Source organism: Rattus norvegicus, chromosome X (genome assembly GCF_021556685.1).
Source record: "Rattus norvegicus strain SHRSP/BbbUtx chromosome X, alternate assembly SHRSP_T2T, whole genome shotgun sequence".
NCBI lineage: Eukaryota > Metazoa > Chordata > Mammalia > Rodentia > Muridae > Rattus > Rattus norvegicus.
This window is the reverse complement of record NC_141554.1, coordinates 51373096-51387131: the sequence shown is the minus strand read 5'-3', so window position 1 is coordinate 51387131 and position 14036 is coordinate 51373096. Positions and strand designations below refer to the sequence as shown.

The following is a 14036-nucleotide window of genomic DNA, read 5'->3' as shown; positions in this document are numbered from 1 at the left end:
AGAAAGAAATGACTGAATACATTCTTTAGTGACTTTCGCACTCATCCATTCCACAACTTCAACTTCAGGTATGGTTCCACCCATAGTGGGCCATGTTGTCTCATACCATCTAAGGTGATCAAGGTAAATTCCCTCAGACATGCCCACAAACTGATCTTGTCTACACAAACTGTGATCCAGTCAGACTCTTTTTTAGGTTACTGTAGACTGAGTCGAGTTGACAGTTGAAAATAAGCATCACATAACACTACATAGTAATATAGAAGTATGAAAAATTTATTTAGAAATGGATGAATATCTCAAAAATTCACTATGAGAAAGAATCCATAAAATTTATTATGTATGAGATAATTGTATTCATGTAAAACTATAGAAAGTGGGCATAATTGAGATGGCTTGCTGAGTAAATATGCTTCCTCTTAAGCTTAAAGACCCGAAGTTGGTTCTCAGAATTCTTATTGTTATGAAAAATAACATTTGTTTTGTCTTCTGACTTCCACACATGTGCTGTGGCACACCCTTATACATGCCCAGAGGGAGGGTGGGAGGGAGGGAAGGAGGGAGGGAGAGACAGACAGAGACAGAGACAGGCATACAAACACACACATAAGTGAATGAATGAATGAATGAATGAATAAATAAATAAATAAATATAATTTAAAGAAACTCTAGAAAGAAAACTAATGTATAGTAATGAATGTGAACATTCTAAGAAATATTGTGGGACTAGTGAGAGGGAATAAAGGTAATGACTTACAAGAAAATGTTTTGGAGTGGTCAGTATTAACATTTGTGCATGTATGTCAGTACTAAAGAAATTGTATATTTAAATATAGTTAGTATATTACTTATGACAAACTATTACAATTAGCAGTTTGAAAACAATGTGAGGTGATAATGCATATTCTGAATATATCCACAAACATGAACATTGTGAATTCAAAATTGACCTTGGTTACATAGTTCACTCTTGTCTCAAAATAAATATGGGATCATATATAATTATGAATTATTATATTATAATTATATTATATATAATTATTACAGTGAAAGCCTTTGGCCTTCGAATGGGAATGCTTAGGAAATTAATCCTGTGTTGTTGAAAATTACTATTTTTTTCCATCTTTATTAAATAGGGTATTTCTTATTTACATTTTAATTGCTATTCCCTTTCCAGGTTTCCAGGTCAACATTTCCCTAACTCCTCCCCCCCCCCTTCCATATGGGTGTTCCGTTCACGATCCTCCCCCCATTACCACCCTTCCCGCAATAATCAAGTTCACTGGGGGGTTCAGTCTTGTCAGGACCAAGGGCTTCCCCTTCCACTGGTGCCCTTACTAGGCTATTCATTGCTACCTATGAGGTTGGAGCTCATGGTCAGTTCATGTATAGTCTTTGGGTAGTGGCTCAGTCCCTGGAAGCTCTGGTTGGTTGACATTGTTGTTCATATGGGGTTTCAAGTCCCTTCACCTCTTTCAGTCCTTTCTCTAATTCCTTCAACAGGGGACCTGTTCTCAGTTCAGAGGTTTGCTGCTGGCATTTGCCTATGTATTTGCTGTATTCTGGCTGTGTCTCTCAGGAGAGATCTACATCAGTTCCTGTCAGTCTGCACTTCTTTTCTTCATCCATTTTATCTCGTTTGGTGGCTATATATGTATGGGCCACATGTGGAGCAGGCTGTGAATGGGTGTTCCTTCAGTCTCTGTTCTAAACTTTGCCTCCCTAACCCCTCACAAGGGTATTCTCGTTTCCCTTTTAAAGAAGGAGTAAAGCATCCACATTTTGGTCATTCTTGAATTTCAGGTGTTCTGTGCATCTAGGGTAATTCGAGCATTTGGGCTAATATCCACTTATCAGTGAGTGCATACCATTTGTGTTTTTCTGTGATTGGGTTACCTCACTCAGGATATTTTCCAGTTCCATCTATTTGCCTATGAATTTAATAAAGTGATTGTTTTTGATAGCAGAGTAGTATTCCATTGTGTAGATGTACCACATTTTTTCTGTATCCATTCCTCTCTTGAAGGGGATCTGGGTTCTTTTCAGCTTCTGGCTATTATAAATAAGGCTGCTATGAAGAAAGTGGAGCATGTGTCTTTTTTATATGTTGGGGCATCTTTTGGGTATATGCCCAAGAGAAGTATAGCTGGGTCTTCAGGTAGTTCAATGTCCAATTTTCTGAGGAACCTACAGACTGATTTCCAGAGTGGTTGTACCAGTCTGTAATCCCACCAACAATGGAGGAGTGTCCCTCTTTCTCTGCATCCTCGCCAGCATTTGTTGTCACCTGAGTTTTTGGTCATAGCCATTCTCATTGGTGTGAGGTGAAATCTCAGGGTTGTTTTGATTTGCATTTCCCTTATGACTAAAGATGTCCAACCTTTCTTTAGTTTTTTCTCAGCCATGCGGAATTCCTCAGCTGTGAATTCTTCATTTAGCTGTGAATCCTATTTTTTAATAGGGTTATTTGTCTCCCTGTGGTCTAACTTCATGGGTTCTTTGTATATTTTGAATATAAGCCCTCTTTCAGTTGTAGGATTGGTAAAGATCTTTTCCAAATCTGTTGGTTGCTGATTTGTCCTAACAACAGTGTACCTTGCCTTACAGAAGCTTTGCAGTTTTATGAGATCCCATTTGTCGATTCTTGCTCTTAGAGCATAAGACATTGTTGTTTTGTTCCAGGAAATTTTCTCCAGTGCCAATGTGTTCGAGATTCCTCCCCACTTTTTCTTCTATTTGTTTGAGTGTATCTGGTTTGATGTGGAGGTCCTTGATCCACTTGGAGCTAAGCTTTGTACAGGGTGATAAGCATGGATCGATCTGCATTCTTCTACCTGCTGGCCTCCAGTTGAACCAGCACAATTTGCTGAAAATGCTATCTTTTTTTCCATTGGATGGTTTTGGCTCCTTTGTCAAAAATCAAGTGACCATAGGGTGTGGGTTCATTTCTGGGTCTTCAATTCTATTCCACTGTTCTGTCTGCCTGTCTCTGTACCAATACCATACAAGTTTTACCACTACTGCTCTGTAATACTGCTTGAGTTCAGGGATAGTCATTCCCCTGGAAGTCCTTTTAGTGTTGAGGATAGTTTTAGCTAACCTGGTGTTTTTGTTATTCCACATGAATTTGAAAATTGTTCTGTCTAACTCTATGAAGACTTGGGTTAGAATTTTGATGAGGATTGCATTGAATCTGTACATTGCTTTTGGTAAAATGGCCATTTTTATTATATTAATCCTTCCAATCCATAAGCATGGGAGATCTTTCCATCTTCTGAGATCTTGTTCAATTTCTTTCTCCAGAGGCTTGAAGTTCTTATCTTACAGATCTTTCATTTGCTTGGTTAAAGTCATACCGAGGTATTTTATATTATTTGGGACTATTGTGAAGGGTGTCATTTCCCTAATTTCTTTCTTGGCTTGTTTCTCTTTTGTGTAGAGGAATGGTAATGATTAATTTGAGTTAATTTTATACCCAGCCACTTTGCTGAATGTGTTTATCAGTTTTAGTAGTTCTCTGGTGGAACTTTTGGGATCACTTAAATATATTAACATGTCATCTGCAAATAGTGATATTTTGATATCTTCATTTCCAATCTGTATCCCTTTGATCTCCTTTTGTTTTCTGATTTCTCTGGCTAGGATTTTGAGAACTATATTGAATGATTAGGGAGAGAGTGGGCAGCCTTATCTAGTCTCTGATTTTAGTGTGTTTGCTTCACATTTCTCTCCATTTAGTTTAACATTAGCTACTGGTTTGCTGTATTTGGCTTTTACTATGTTTAGGTATGGGTCTTGAATTCCTGTTCTTTCCAGGACTTTTATCATGAAAGGGTGTCAAATGCTTTCTCAGCATCTAATGAAATGATCATGTGGTATTTATCTGTCAGCTTGTGTATATAGTGGATTATGTTGATGGTTTTCCGTATATTAAACCATCCCTGCATTCCTAGAATGAAGCCTACTTGATCATGATGGATGATTGTTTTGATGTGCTCTTGGATTCGGTTTGTAAGAATTTTATTGAGTACCTTTGAGTCAGTATCCTTAAGGGAAAATGGTATCAAGTTCTCTTTCTTTGTTGGGTCTTTGTGTGGTTTAGCTGTAAGAGTAATTGTGGCTTCATAGAAGGAATTTGCTAGCACTCCATCTGTTTCAATTTTGTGGAATAGTTTGGATAGTATTGATATGAGGTCTTCTATGAAGGTCTGATAGAATTCTGCACTGAACCCTTCAGGACCAGGGCTCTTTTTGTTGGGAGATTTTAATGACTGATTAAGGGTTATCGGGTTGTTTAAATGGTTTGCCTGCTCTTGATTTAACTTTGGTATCTGTTATCTGTATAGGAAATTGTCCATTTCCTCCAGATCTTCAAGTTTTTGTGAATATAGGCTTTTGTAGTAAGATCTGATAATTTTTTGAATTTCCACTGATTCTGTTGTTATGTCTCCCCTTTCATTTCTGATTTTGTTAATTTGGACACACTCTCTGTGTCCTTTGGTTAGTCTGGCTAAGGGTTTATCTATCTTGTTGATTTTCTCAAAGAACCAACTTTTGGTTCTGTTGATTCTTTATATAATCCTTTTTGTTTCTACTTTGTTGATTTCAGCTCTGAGTTTGATTATTTCCTGCCTTCTACTCCTCCCGGGTATGTTTGCATCTTTTTGTTTTTAGGTGTGCTGTCAAGCTGCTGACATATGCTCTCTCCTGTTTCTTTCCGCAGGCACTCAGAGCTATGAGTTTTCCTCTTAGCACAGCTTTCCTTGTGTCCCATAAGTTTGGGTATTATATCTTCATTTTCATTAAATTCTAAAAAGTCTTTAATTTCTTTCTTTATTTCTTCCTTGACCAGGTTATCATTGAGTAGAGCATTGTTCAACTTCCATGTATATGTTGGCATTGTTTTTTTATTGTTATTGAAGACCAGCTTTTGCCCATGGTGGTCTGATGGGACGCATGGGATCATTTCTATCTTCCTGTGTCTGTTGAGGCCTGTTTTATGACTGAATACATGACACAATTTTGCAGAAAGTACCATGAGGTGGTGAGAAGAAGGTATTTCCTTTTGTTTTAGGATATAATGTTCTTTAAATATCTGTTAAATCCATTTGGTTCATGACTTCTCTTATTCGTTCTATGTCTCTGTTTAACTTTTGTTTCCATGATCTGTCCATTGATGAGGCTGGGATGTTGAAATCTCCTACTATTATTGTATGTAGTGCAATGTGTGCCTTGAGCTTTGGTAAATTTTCTTTTAAGTATATATGTGCCCTTGTATTTGGAGCATAGATATTTAGGATTGAGAGTTCATCTTGGTGGATTTTTCCTTTGATGAATATCAAGTGTCCTTCCTTACCTTTTTTGATAACTTTTTTTTGAACATTGATTTCATTCGATATTATAACGGCTACTCCAGCTTGCTTCTTCAGACCATTTGTTTGGAAAGTTGTTTTCCAACCTTTTACTCTGAGGTAGTGTTTGTCTTTTTCTTTGAGGTATGTTTCCTGTATGCAACAAAATGTTGGTTCCTCATTGCATATCCAGTTTGTTAATATGTGGTTTTTTATTGGGGAATTGAGTCCATTGATGTTGATTAAGGAATAGTGATTGTTGCTTCAGTTTTATTCATGTTTGGATGTGAGATTATATTTGTGTGCTTGTCTTCTTGTTTTGTTTCAAAACGATTAGTTTCTTGCATTTTCTAGGGTATAGCTTGCCTCCTTGTGTTGACTTTACCATTTATTATCCTTTGTAGGCCTGAATTTGTAGAAAGATATTGTGTAAATTTGGTTTTGTCATGGAATATCTTGGTTTCTCCATTTATGTTAATTGAGAGTTTTGCAGGATACAGTAACCTGGGCTGGCATTTGTGTTCTCTTAGGGTCTGTATGACATTTGTCCAGGATCTTCTGGCTTTTATATTGTCTGGTGAGGGTGAGAAGTCTGGTGTAATTCTGATAGGTCTGCCTTTATATGTTACTTGACCTTTTTCCCTTACTTCTTTTAATATTTTTCCTTTGTTTTGTGCATTTGGTGCTTTGACTATTATGTGACAGGAGGAGTTTCTTTTCTGGTCCAATCTATTTGGAGTTCTGTAGGCTTCTTGTATGCCTATGGGTATCTCTTTTTTTAGGTTAGGGAAGTTTTCTTCTATGATTTTGTTGAAGATATTTACTGGTTCTTTGAGCTGGGAGTCTTCACTCTCTTCTATACCTATTTTCCTTAAGTTTGATCTTCTCATCGAGTCCTGGATTTCCTGTATGTTTTAGGCCAGTAGTTTTTTCCACTTTACATTATCTTTGACAGTTGTGTCAATGATTTCTATGGAATTTTCTACTCCCTCGATTCTCTCTTCTATCTCCTGTATTCTGTTGGTGATGCTTGTATCTATGGCTCCTTGTCTCTTCCTTTGGTTGTCTCCCTTTGTACTTTCTTTATTGCTTCTATTTCCATTTTTAGTTCCTTGACCTGTTTGATTGTGTTTTCCTGTACTTCTTTGAGGGATTTTTGTGATTCTTCTCTATAAGCTTCTGCTTGTTTATTTGTGTTTTCCCACATTTTTCTAAGGGAGTTCTTTGTCTTTCTTAAAGTCCTCCATCATCGTGATCAAATGTAATTTTAAATCTATATCTTGCTTTTGTTGTGTGTTTGGGTATTCAGTGTTTTCTTTGGTGGAAGAATTGGTCTCCAGTGATGCCATGTATTCTTGGTTTCTGTTTCTTGGGTTCCTGCGCTTGCCTCTTGCTATCAAGTTCTCTCTGGTGTTACCTTCTGCTACTTCTGTCAGTGGTTAGACCGTCCTATAGCCCTGTGTTTTGGGAGTGTTGTAGACCTGTTTTCCTGTTTTCTTTCAGCTAGTTATGGGAAGAGAGTGTTCTGTTTTCAGGTGTGTAGTCATTCCTGTCTACTGGTCTTCAGGTGTTCCTGTGGGCATGTGTACTCAGTCCACCAGGAAGGTCACTTGGAGCAAAAAAGTTGGTCTTACATCTGGTCTCGGGCATGAAGTTGTTCCTCAGAGCTGGGTTTCAGCTCTCTGTGAGGGCAACAACTAGAAGGGCCTGCCTCACCTTCCCTTGGTACCCTGTGCAGAGGTGACCCAGATGGCGCTAGGCGTTTTCCTCTGAGTCAGAAATGTGGACCTAGTAGTCTCCTCTGGCTTCCCAGGCATGTGTGCCCCTCTGAAGGTCTAGCTCTCCTTCCTAAGGGATTTGGGTTCAGGAAGCTGTTTGACTGGGTCCCTTCAGATCTGGGCGGAGTCTGGACTGCAGTGTTCCTGCAGCTTGAATGCTGGTAATTACTATTTTTTAATGAACTGTGTGTTGGTGCATCAAATAAGTGTATTTATCGAAGTAAATATTGGTGAAATGTGTCAGGTCAAAGTGATGATTTGAATTTCCTTGTGCTTATTTTACCATAAAAATTTCCATACCAAAATATATTCATAATGAACATGAAGTAATAATCTCTAAGTGTGAAACTATCATCAGCTAAGTAAAAGTATAGGTATTCCTCTTTGATATGCTAAATTGTTTTTTGATATTATACTAAATAGTTTCGTGTTAATTTTACTTTATTTCAGGACCATCTGTCCTTAATTTTGGTAATGTTTGTGTGAAATCTACAAATACTCAGCTACTTCATATTGTTAATATGTTGCCCATGTATATATTGATCCAGTTAGATATTGATTTGGAAGAACTTCAGAAAACCAACCAATTTTCATACGTGATCCCACCTACATCTAGTACATATATTTCGATGGTATTTGAATCTTCCATCCATGGAAAGTTTTGGAAGTAAGGTTTATTTTTCAGTTTCTCTTTAATAGAATTATTCATAATATATATTAATTTACTTCAATAACTGTAACATAGATTAAATTTTCTCCCAAAGTATAGAAAGCATATAATATGTATCACATTGATGCTCTTATGTTTCAATGACAATATAACTTAATTTATCCCCATTATTATTTTCAGAATTAATATTGTATGGTAATATGTAGCACACACACACACACATATATGATGTCTGTAATCATAAGTGGATAGTATGCTATTAGTTAAATTTGGGAGCTTTTACTCTGTTACAGATCATTCACCTTTAAAATTAATAACATAACTGGTGGACACATCCTAGTTATGGCTGTCATCCTTCCTGTAAAACTTGAGCTGTCTTCTAATGAGATTGTTTTGAGACCACAGTCCTTCTTGTTGAAAACATGTTTTCGTGGTACAGTTAGGCTATATAATCATCTGAATTGTCCTGCTGAATTTGGATGGAAACCAGTAGCTACACTGAGAGGAATTGCATTTACTATTCGTCCAGCCAAAGGTAATAGTTTGATTTGTTTTATTTAGAAATGAATTTATTAATTTATATATTCAGGAACTAACTATTTATTGAGCACATACTATCTACATATGGTAAGAACATAGAAATAAATAGATACTGTCATTAGGGGCATTAAGATAAATATGTTTATGTATGACTTAAATATATTCTGTTTTGAGGTTCGAACAGAAACAATAAGAGAGATGGAGATATAACCTCTTTGTTAAATATGCAGCTTCACAATACAGATGTTCACAAGACAAGAAGAAAGGCTACATACCCAGAGAAAAAGTGATAGTATTATGTACAGATCAATGGCAAGATTCACTTTTATACCTCTAAATCATTTAAGGTTTCCAAATTATTGATAAAAACTCAATATTATTAAATAGAAGACAAATATGCATTTGTTTTTTAAAAGATCCATACAATATAAACATGTATCAAATTATCACATTATAAGACTTAATTTATGCAGCAATTTTTAGTGCAGTATTTTAAATTTACTAATTTACTCATATCACATCTGAATATTGTCAAAGCTTTTATCTTGCTTGGTCTTTAATCACACAACTAAGTCCTTCAATCTAAACAATGTATAATAGTAACCATTGCAAATACTCCTGAAAAAATTCATTACTTTTATAATTTGAGTATAAGATGATTTAGTGATGTACATTATCTTACATTTTAAATTAATTTCATTATAGCCAGTGATGTATACAATTATAAAAATATATAATATAATTAAAAACTTAAGACTGTCATTTAATAGGAACACTAGTATAAACAAATCTGAATTACTGTTTCTGCTGAGCCCGAGTTAGTTAACTATCCATTTAACCTTGCTTGTGTAATCTCATAATTTCATGTAATGCATTTGTTATTTTGCAAACTCAGTAACTCCTAAAGTATGCTTTACTAGTAACACAATCTAATTGCAAACATTATATTGTGCTGTGAGGATCTTTTACGGATATAAGATATAATTTAAAGAACTAAAATTGCGAGTTACCAATTGATCAATACTGTCTTTTCATTTTATGTACTTGTTATATTTTTACAGTGAGATGGAGAGATCAGAATCTTTGCACCTTATTGACTTACTGTGGTACTTTATAGCCAGCTAAAGCACAGTATGACAAAAGTGCCTAGTAAAATAATGATTAAAGCTCATCTTAACTTCTCATCTCATCAGTTTTTTTTTATCATGAACAAATTTATTTATGCATACTACTTTCCTCACTTATAAATGAGCATCTGTACCTGAGGCCAGTATGAGAGCTCAGTAGTTAAGTGTGCTTGCTGCTCTTACAGAGTACCAAGGTTTGGTCCCTAGTACCCTTACGATTGATCAACTGTCCATAATTCTGGTTCAAGAGGATCTGATCCCCTCTTCTGATCTCTGAAGACTATCTCACACATATGGTACACATACATATACTTAGGCACCCACTTATACAATAAAATAACATATATACATATATTCCTATATATATATATTTAATATTTAATGTATAGAAAACTATAATGATTCACAAAGCGTGGTAAAAAATAAATGGATAGGTACATGATGGTGAAAAAAAACTTTATTTTATTTTATTAATTATTTTATTTATTTCTCATCACAAATGTGGCCCCCTCCCAGATCCCCCTTACAGAATCCCTCTCCATCCACTTCCCCTCTAGCTCTGAGAGAGTACTCCCTATGAGCCATCTCACTAACCCAGGCATATCAAGTCTGTACAGGATTAGGCACATACTCTAACACAGAGAACAGACAAGCTAGCCTTCTGCTACTTTTTTTTGAAAGTTTATTTTTTATTAGATATATTTCTTTACTTACATTTCAAATGTTATTCCCTTTCACGGTTTCCTGTCCATAAGTCCCCATCCCCTCCCACCCCCCCATATGGGTGTTCCCCCCTACCCATCTCCCTTACTACCCCCACCCCCCAACATTCCCCTGCACTGGGGGTCCAACCTTGGCAGGACAAAAGGACATTCCCCTTCCACTGGTGCCCCAACAAAGCTATCCTTTGCTACATATGTAGTTGGAGCCCTGGGTCAGTCCATGTATAGTCTGTTGGTAGTGGTTTAGTCCCTGGAAGCTCTGGTTGGTTGAAATAGTTGTTCTTATGGGGTTGCATGCTCCTTCAACTCTTTTAGTCCTTCCTCTAATTCCCACAAAGTGATCCCATTCTCAGTTCAGTGGTTTGGTGCTAGCATTCACCTCTGTATTTGACATGCTCTGGTTGTGTCTCTCAGGAGAGATCCATATCCAGTCCCTGTCAGCATGCACTTTTTAGCTTAATCAATCTTACCTAGTTTTGGTGGCTGTGTATATATGGGCCACATGTGGGGCACACTCTGAATGGCCGTTCCTTCAGTCTCTGCTCTAAACTTTGCCTCCATATCCCCTCCTATGAATATTTTTGTTCTCCCCTTTAAAAAGGAGTGGGAGCATCCACATTTTGGTCATCTTTCTTCTTCAGTTTCCTGTGGTCTGTGGATTGCATCTAGGGTAATTTGAGCTTTTGAGCTAATATCCACTTATCAATGAGTGCATACCAAGTGTATTTTTCTGTGATTGGGTTACCTCACTCAGGATGATATTTTCTAGTTCATTCCACTTGCTTATGAATTCCATGAAATCATTGTTTTTGGTAGCTGATTAGTACTCTATTGTGTAGATGCACTACATTTTTTGAATCTATTCCCCCGTTGAAGGGCATCTGGGTTCTTTACAGCTTCTGGCTATTATAAATAAGGCCGTAATGAACATAATAGAATATGTGTATTTGTTGTATGCTGTATGCCTAAAAGCAGTTTAGCTGGGTCCTCAGGTAGTGGACTGATTTCCACAGTGGTTGTATCATTCTGCAATCCCACCAACAATGGAGGAGTGTTTTTCTTACTCCACATCCTCGCCAGCATCTACTGTCACCTGAGTTTTTAAACTTAGCCACTCTGACTGGTATGAGGTGGAATCTCAGGGTTGTTTTGATTTGCAATTGCCTGATGACTAAGGATTTTGAATATTCCTTTAGGTGCTTTTCGGCCATTCTATATTCCTCAGCTGAGAATGTTTTGTTTAGCTCTGTACTCCATTTTTAATAGGGTGATTTGGCTCTCTGGAGTCTAATCTCTTGAGTTCTTTGTATATTTTGGATATTAGCCCTCTATCAGAAGTAGGATTGGTAAAGATCTTTTCCCAATCTGTGTTGGTTGCCGTTTTGTCTAATGACAGTTTCTTTTGTCTTATTGAAGCTTTGTAGTTTTATGAGGTCCTATTTGTCAATTCTTGATCTTAGAGCATAAGTCATTGGTGTTTTGTTCAGGAAATTTTCCCCAGTGCCCAAGTGTTCGATACTCTTCCCCACCTTTTTTCCTATTAGTTTGACTGTATCTAGTTTGATATGGAAGTCCTTGATCTACTTGGACTTAAGCTTTATACAGGGTGGTAAGAATGGTTCAATTTGCATTCTTCTATATGCTAAGCTCCAGTTGAACCAGCACCATTAGTTGAACATGCTATCTTTCTTCCATTGGATGGTTTTGGCTCCCTTGTCAAAGATCAAGTGATCATAGGTGTGTGGGTTCATTTCTGGGTCTTCAATTCTGTTCCACTGATCCATCTGCTACTTATGTGCCAGGAGCCTAGAACCAGCCTTTCTATGCTCTTTGCTTGGTGGTTTAGACTCTGGGGGCTCCCAGGGTTCCTGGTTAGTTGACATTGTTTGAATTCCTATTGGGTCGCCCTCCTCTTCAGCTCCTTCAATCCTTCCCCTAACTCTTCTATAGGATTTCCCCCAACCTCATTCCAATGGTTGGCTCTAAGTATCTGAATCTGTCTCAGTTAGCTGCTGGTAGAGCCATTCAGAGGACAGCCATGCTAGGCTACTGTCTGCAAGCACAGCCTATCATTAGTAATAGTGTCAGGGTTTGGTGGCTGCCCATAGGACAGATCCCAATTTGGTTTGGTCACTGATCAGCTTGTTAGTCTATGTTCCATTTTTGTCCTTGCATTTCTTTTAGATAGGACCAATATTAGGTAAAATGTTTTGAAGGTGTGTTGGTAACACTATCTCTCCACTGGGGATCCTGTCAGGCTACTGGAAGGTAGTCTCTTCAGGTTCCATCTCCCTGCTGTTGGGCCTTTCAGCTAATGTCATTCCTATTGAAACCTGGGAAACTCTCCCATCCCAGATCTCTGTGACTTTCTAGAGGTTCTCCCACCCTGACCCCTGGCAGCTGCATGTTTCTATTCATTCTCCTGCTTCTTTGTGCTTTCTTTTGTCTCCCTCCATACCTGATTCTGACCCCCTTTTCCTCCTCTCTACCCACTTCCATCCAGGTCTTTTCTTCCTCTGTCTCCCAAGATTACTTTGTTCTCCCTTCTAAGTGGGATTGAAGCATGATTACTATTGCCTTCCTTCTTGTTTAACATCCTAGGGTGTCTTGGGTATTCTGTACTTTTTGGTTAATGTCCACCTACTCTTACTCTTGTACTCTCATTCTTACTCATACTATTTTTCATTTGAAAGTATCCTGAGAATATATGATATTAAAATATCATATAACTTGGTGTTTATTTCTATTTTCTATTCCTTGCTTCCTGTCTTCTTCCTCCTTTTCATTCCTTCCACACTTTCTCCTCAGTCTCTTTAGTTATAGTTTATGAGCTATTGTTATTTAGAATGCAAATTTTTATACCTCAAATCATATAATAAAAGTATTAATTTTCTTATGATTTTCATTTTCAAAATATAATTTAAATATAGTTTTACAACTATCCATAGTAGAATATTGAAATCATTAACATTAAACTTAATTCATTAGTATTCATAAATTTTAAAAGTACAAAATGTTTCTCTTTAATAAGGTTAAAACTCTCATACAGTTGCTGTTGCATCTTTGCAGCCTGGGGTTATTTAACATAACTACATCCTAATTTTTAGGCATGTAAAGGATGTTTTTTCATTAATTTAGTTATTCTCCTTACAGCCTAATATTATTCCCCATTTTCTCTCAGTCATCCTTCCCTTCTCCCTTGAGAAGGGGAGTCCCCCATGTGTATCACCCCACCCCAGTATATCTAGTCACTGCAGGACTAAGTTCATTCTCATTCACTGAGGCTCAAAAGGCAGTCCAGTCAGGGGAACTGGATCCATAGGCAGGCAAGAAATTAAGGGACAAAGTAAATGTCCATGAAGAGAAGAATGATTAAAGAAAATGTGGTTCATTTACACAATGGAATACTACTCTGGTATTAAACATAAAGAGAGGTAACCCAGACACAAAAGGAATTTATAGTATGTACTCACTTCTAAGTGGATATTAACCAGGATATCTACATTACAATTCACAAATCCAAAGAAGCCAAATAATGAAGAGAGCCCAAGGGCAGAAGCTTGAAATTTTTTCAGAAGTGGAAATAAAATAGAATTTGGAGTTAGATGGGGGAAGGGAACTCATTGGGGAGAGGAGATTGATAGCTCAGTTGGGCAGGGGATCAGGTGGAGGAAGAGCAATGGAGAAATAATGGAAAGTGGCTGGGGAGGGGGGCACATCTCTGGGATGAGCTGAAGTCCTGGAACTGGGCCGGGGTAATTTTGGATGAGACCCCTAGCAGTGAGTGGTATGGAACCTGAAGTGGCCGCCCCCTGTCTCCAGGCAGAACTCCCAGTGGAGGGATAAAG

General features: G+C 37.3%; 1 protein-coding gene across 1 annotated transcript in view; it reads left to right on the top strand.

Moving 5' to 3' along the window:
• Window positions 1-14036, top strand: part of Cfap47 (cilia and flagella associated protein 47) — a 344640-nt gene that overhangs the window by 49848 nt on the left and 280756 nt on the right. The window contains exons 14-15 of the mRNA XM_087600976.1: window positions 7580-7796; window positions 8093-8334. Coding sequence (XP_087457102.1) covers window positions 7580-7796; window positions 8093-8334 — 459 coding nt within the window. The remainder of the gene's footprint in view (window positions 1-7579; window positions 7797-8092; window positions 8335-14036) is intronic.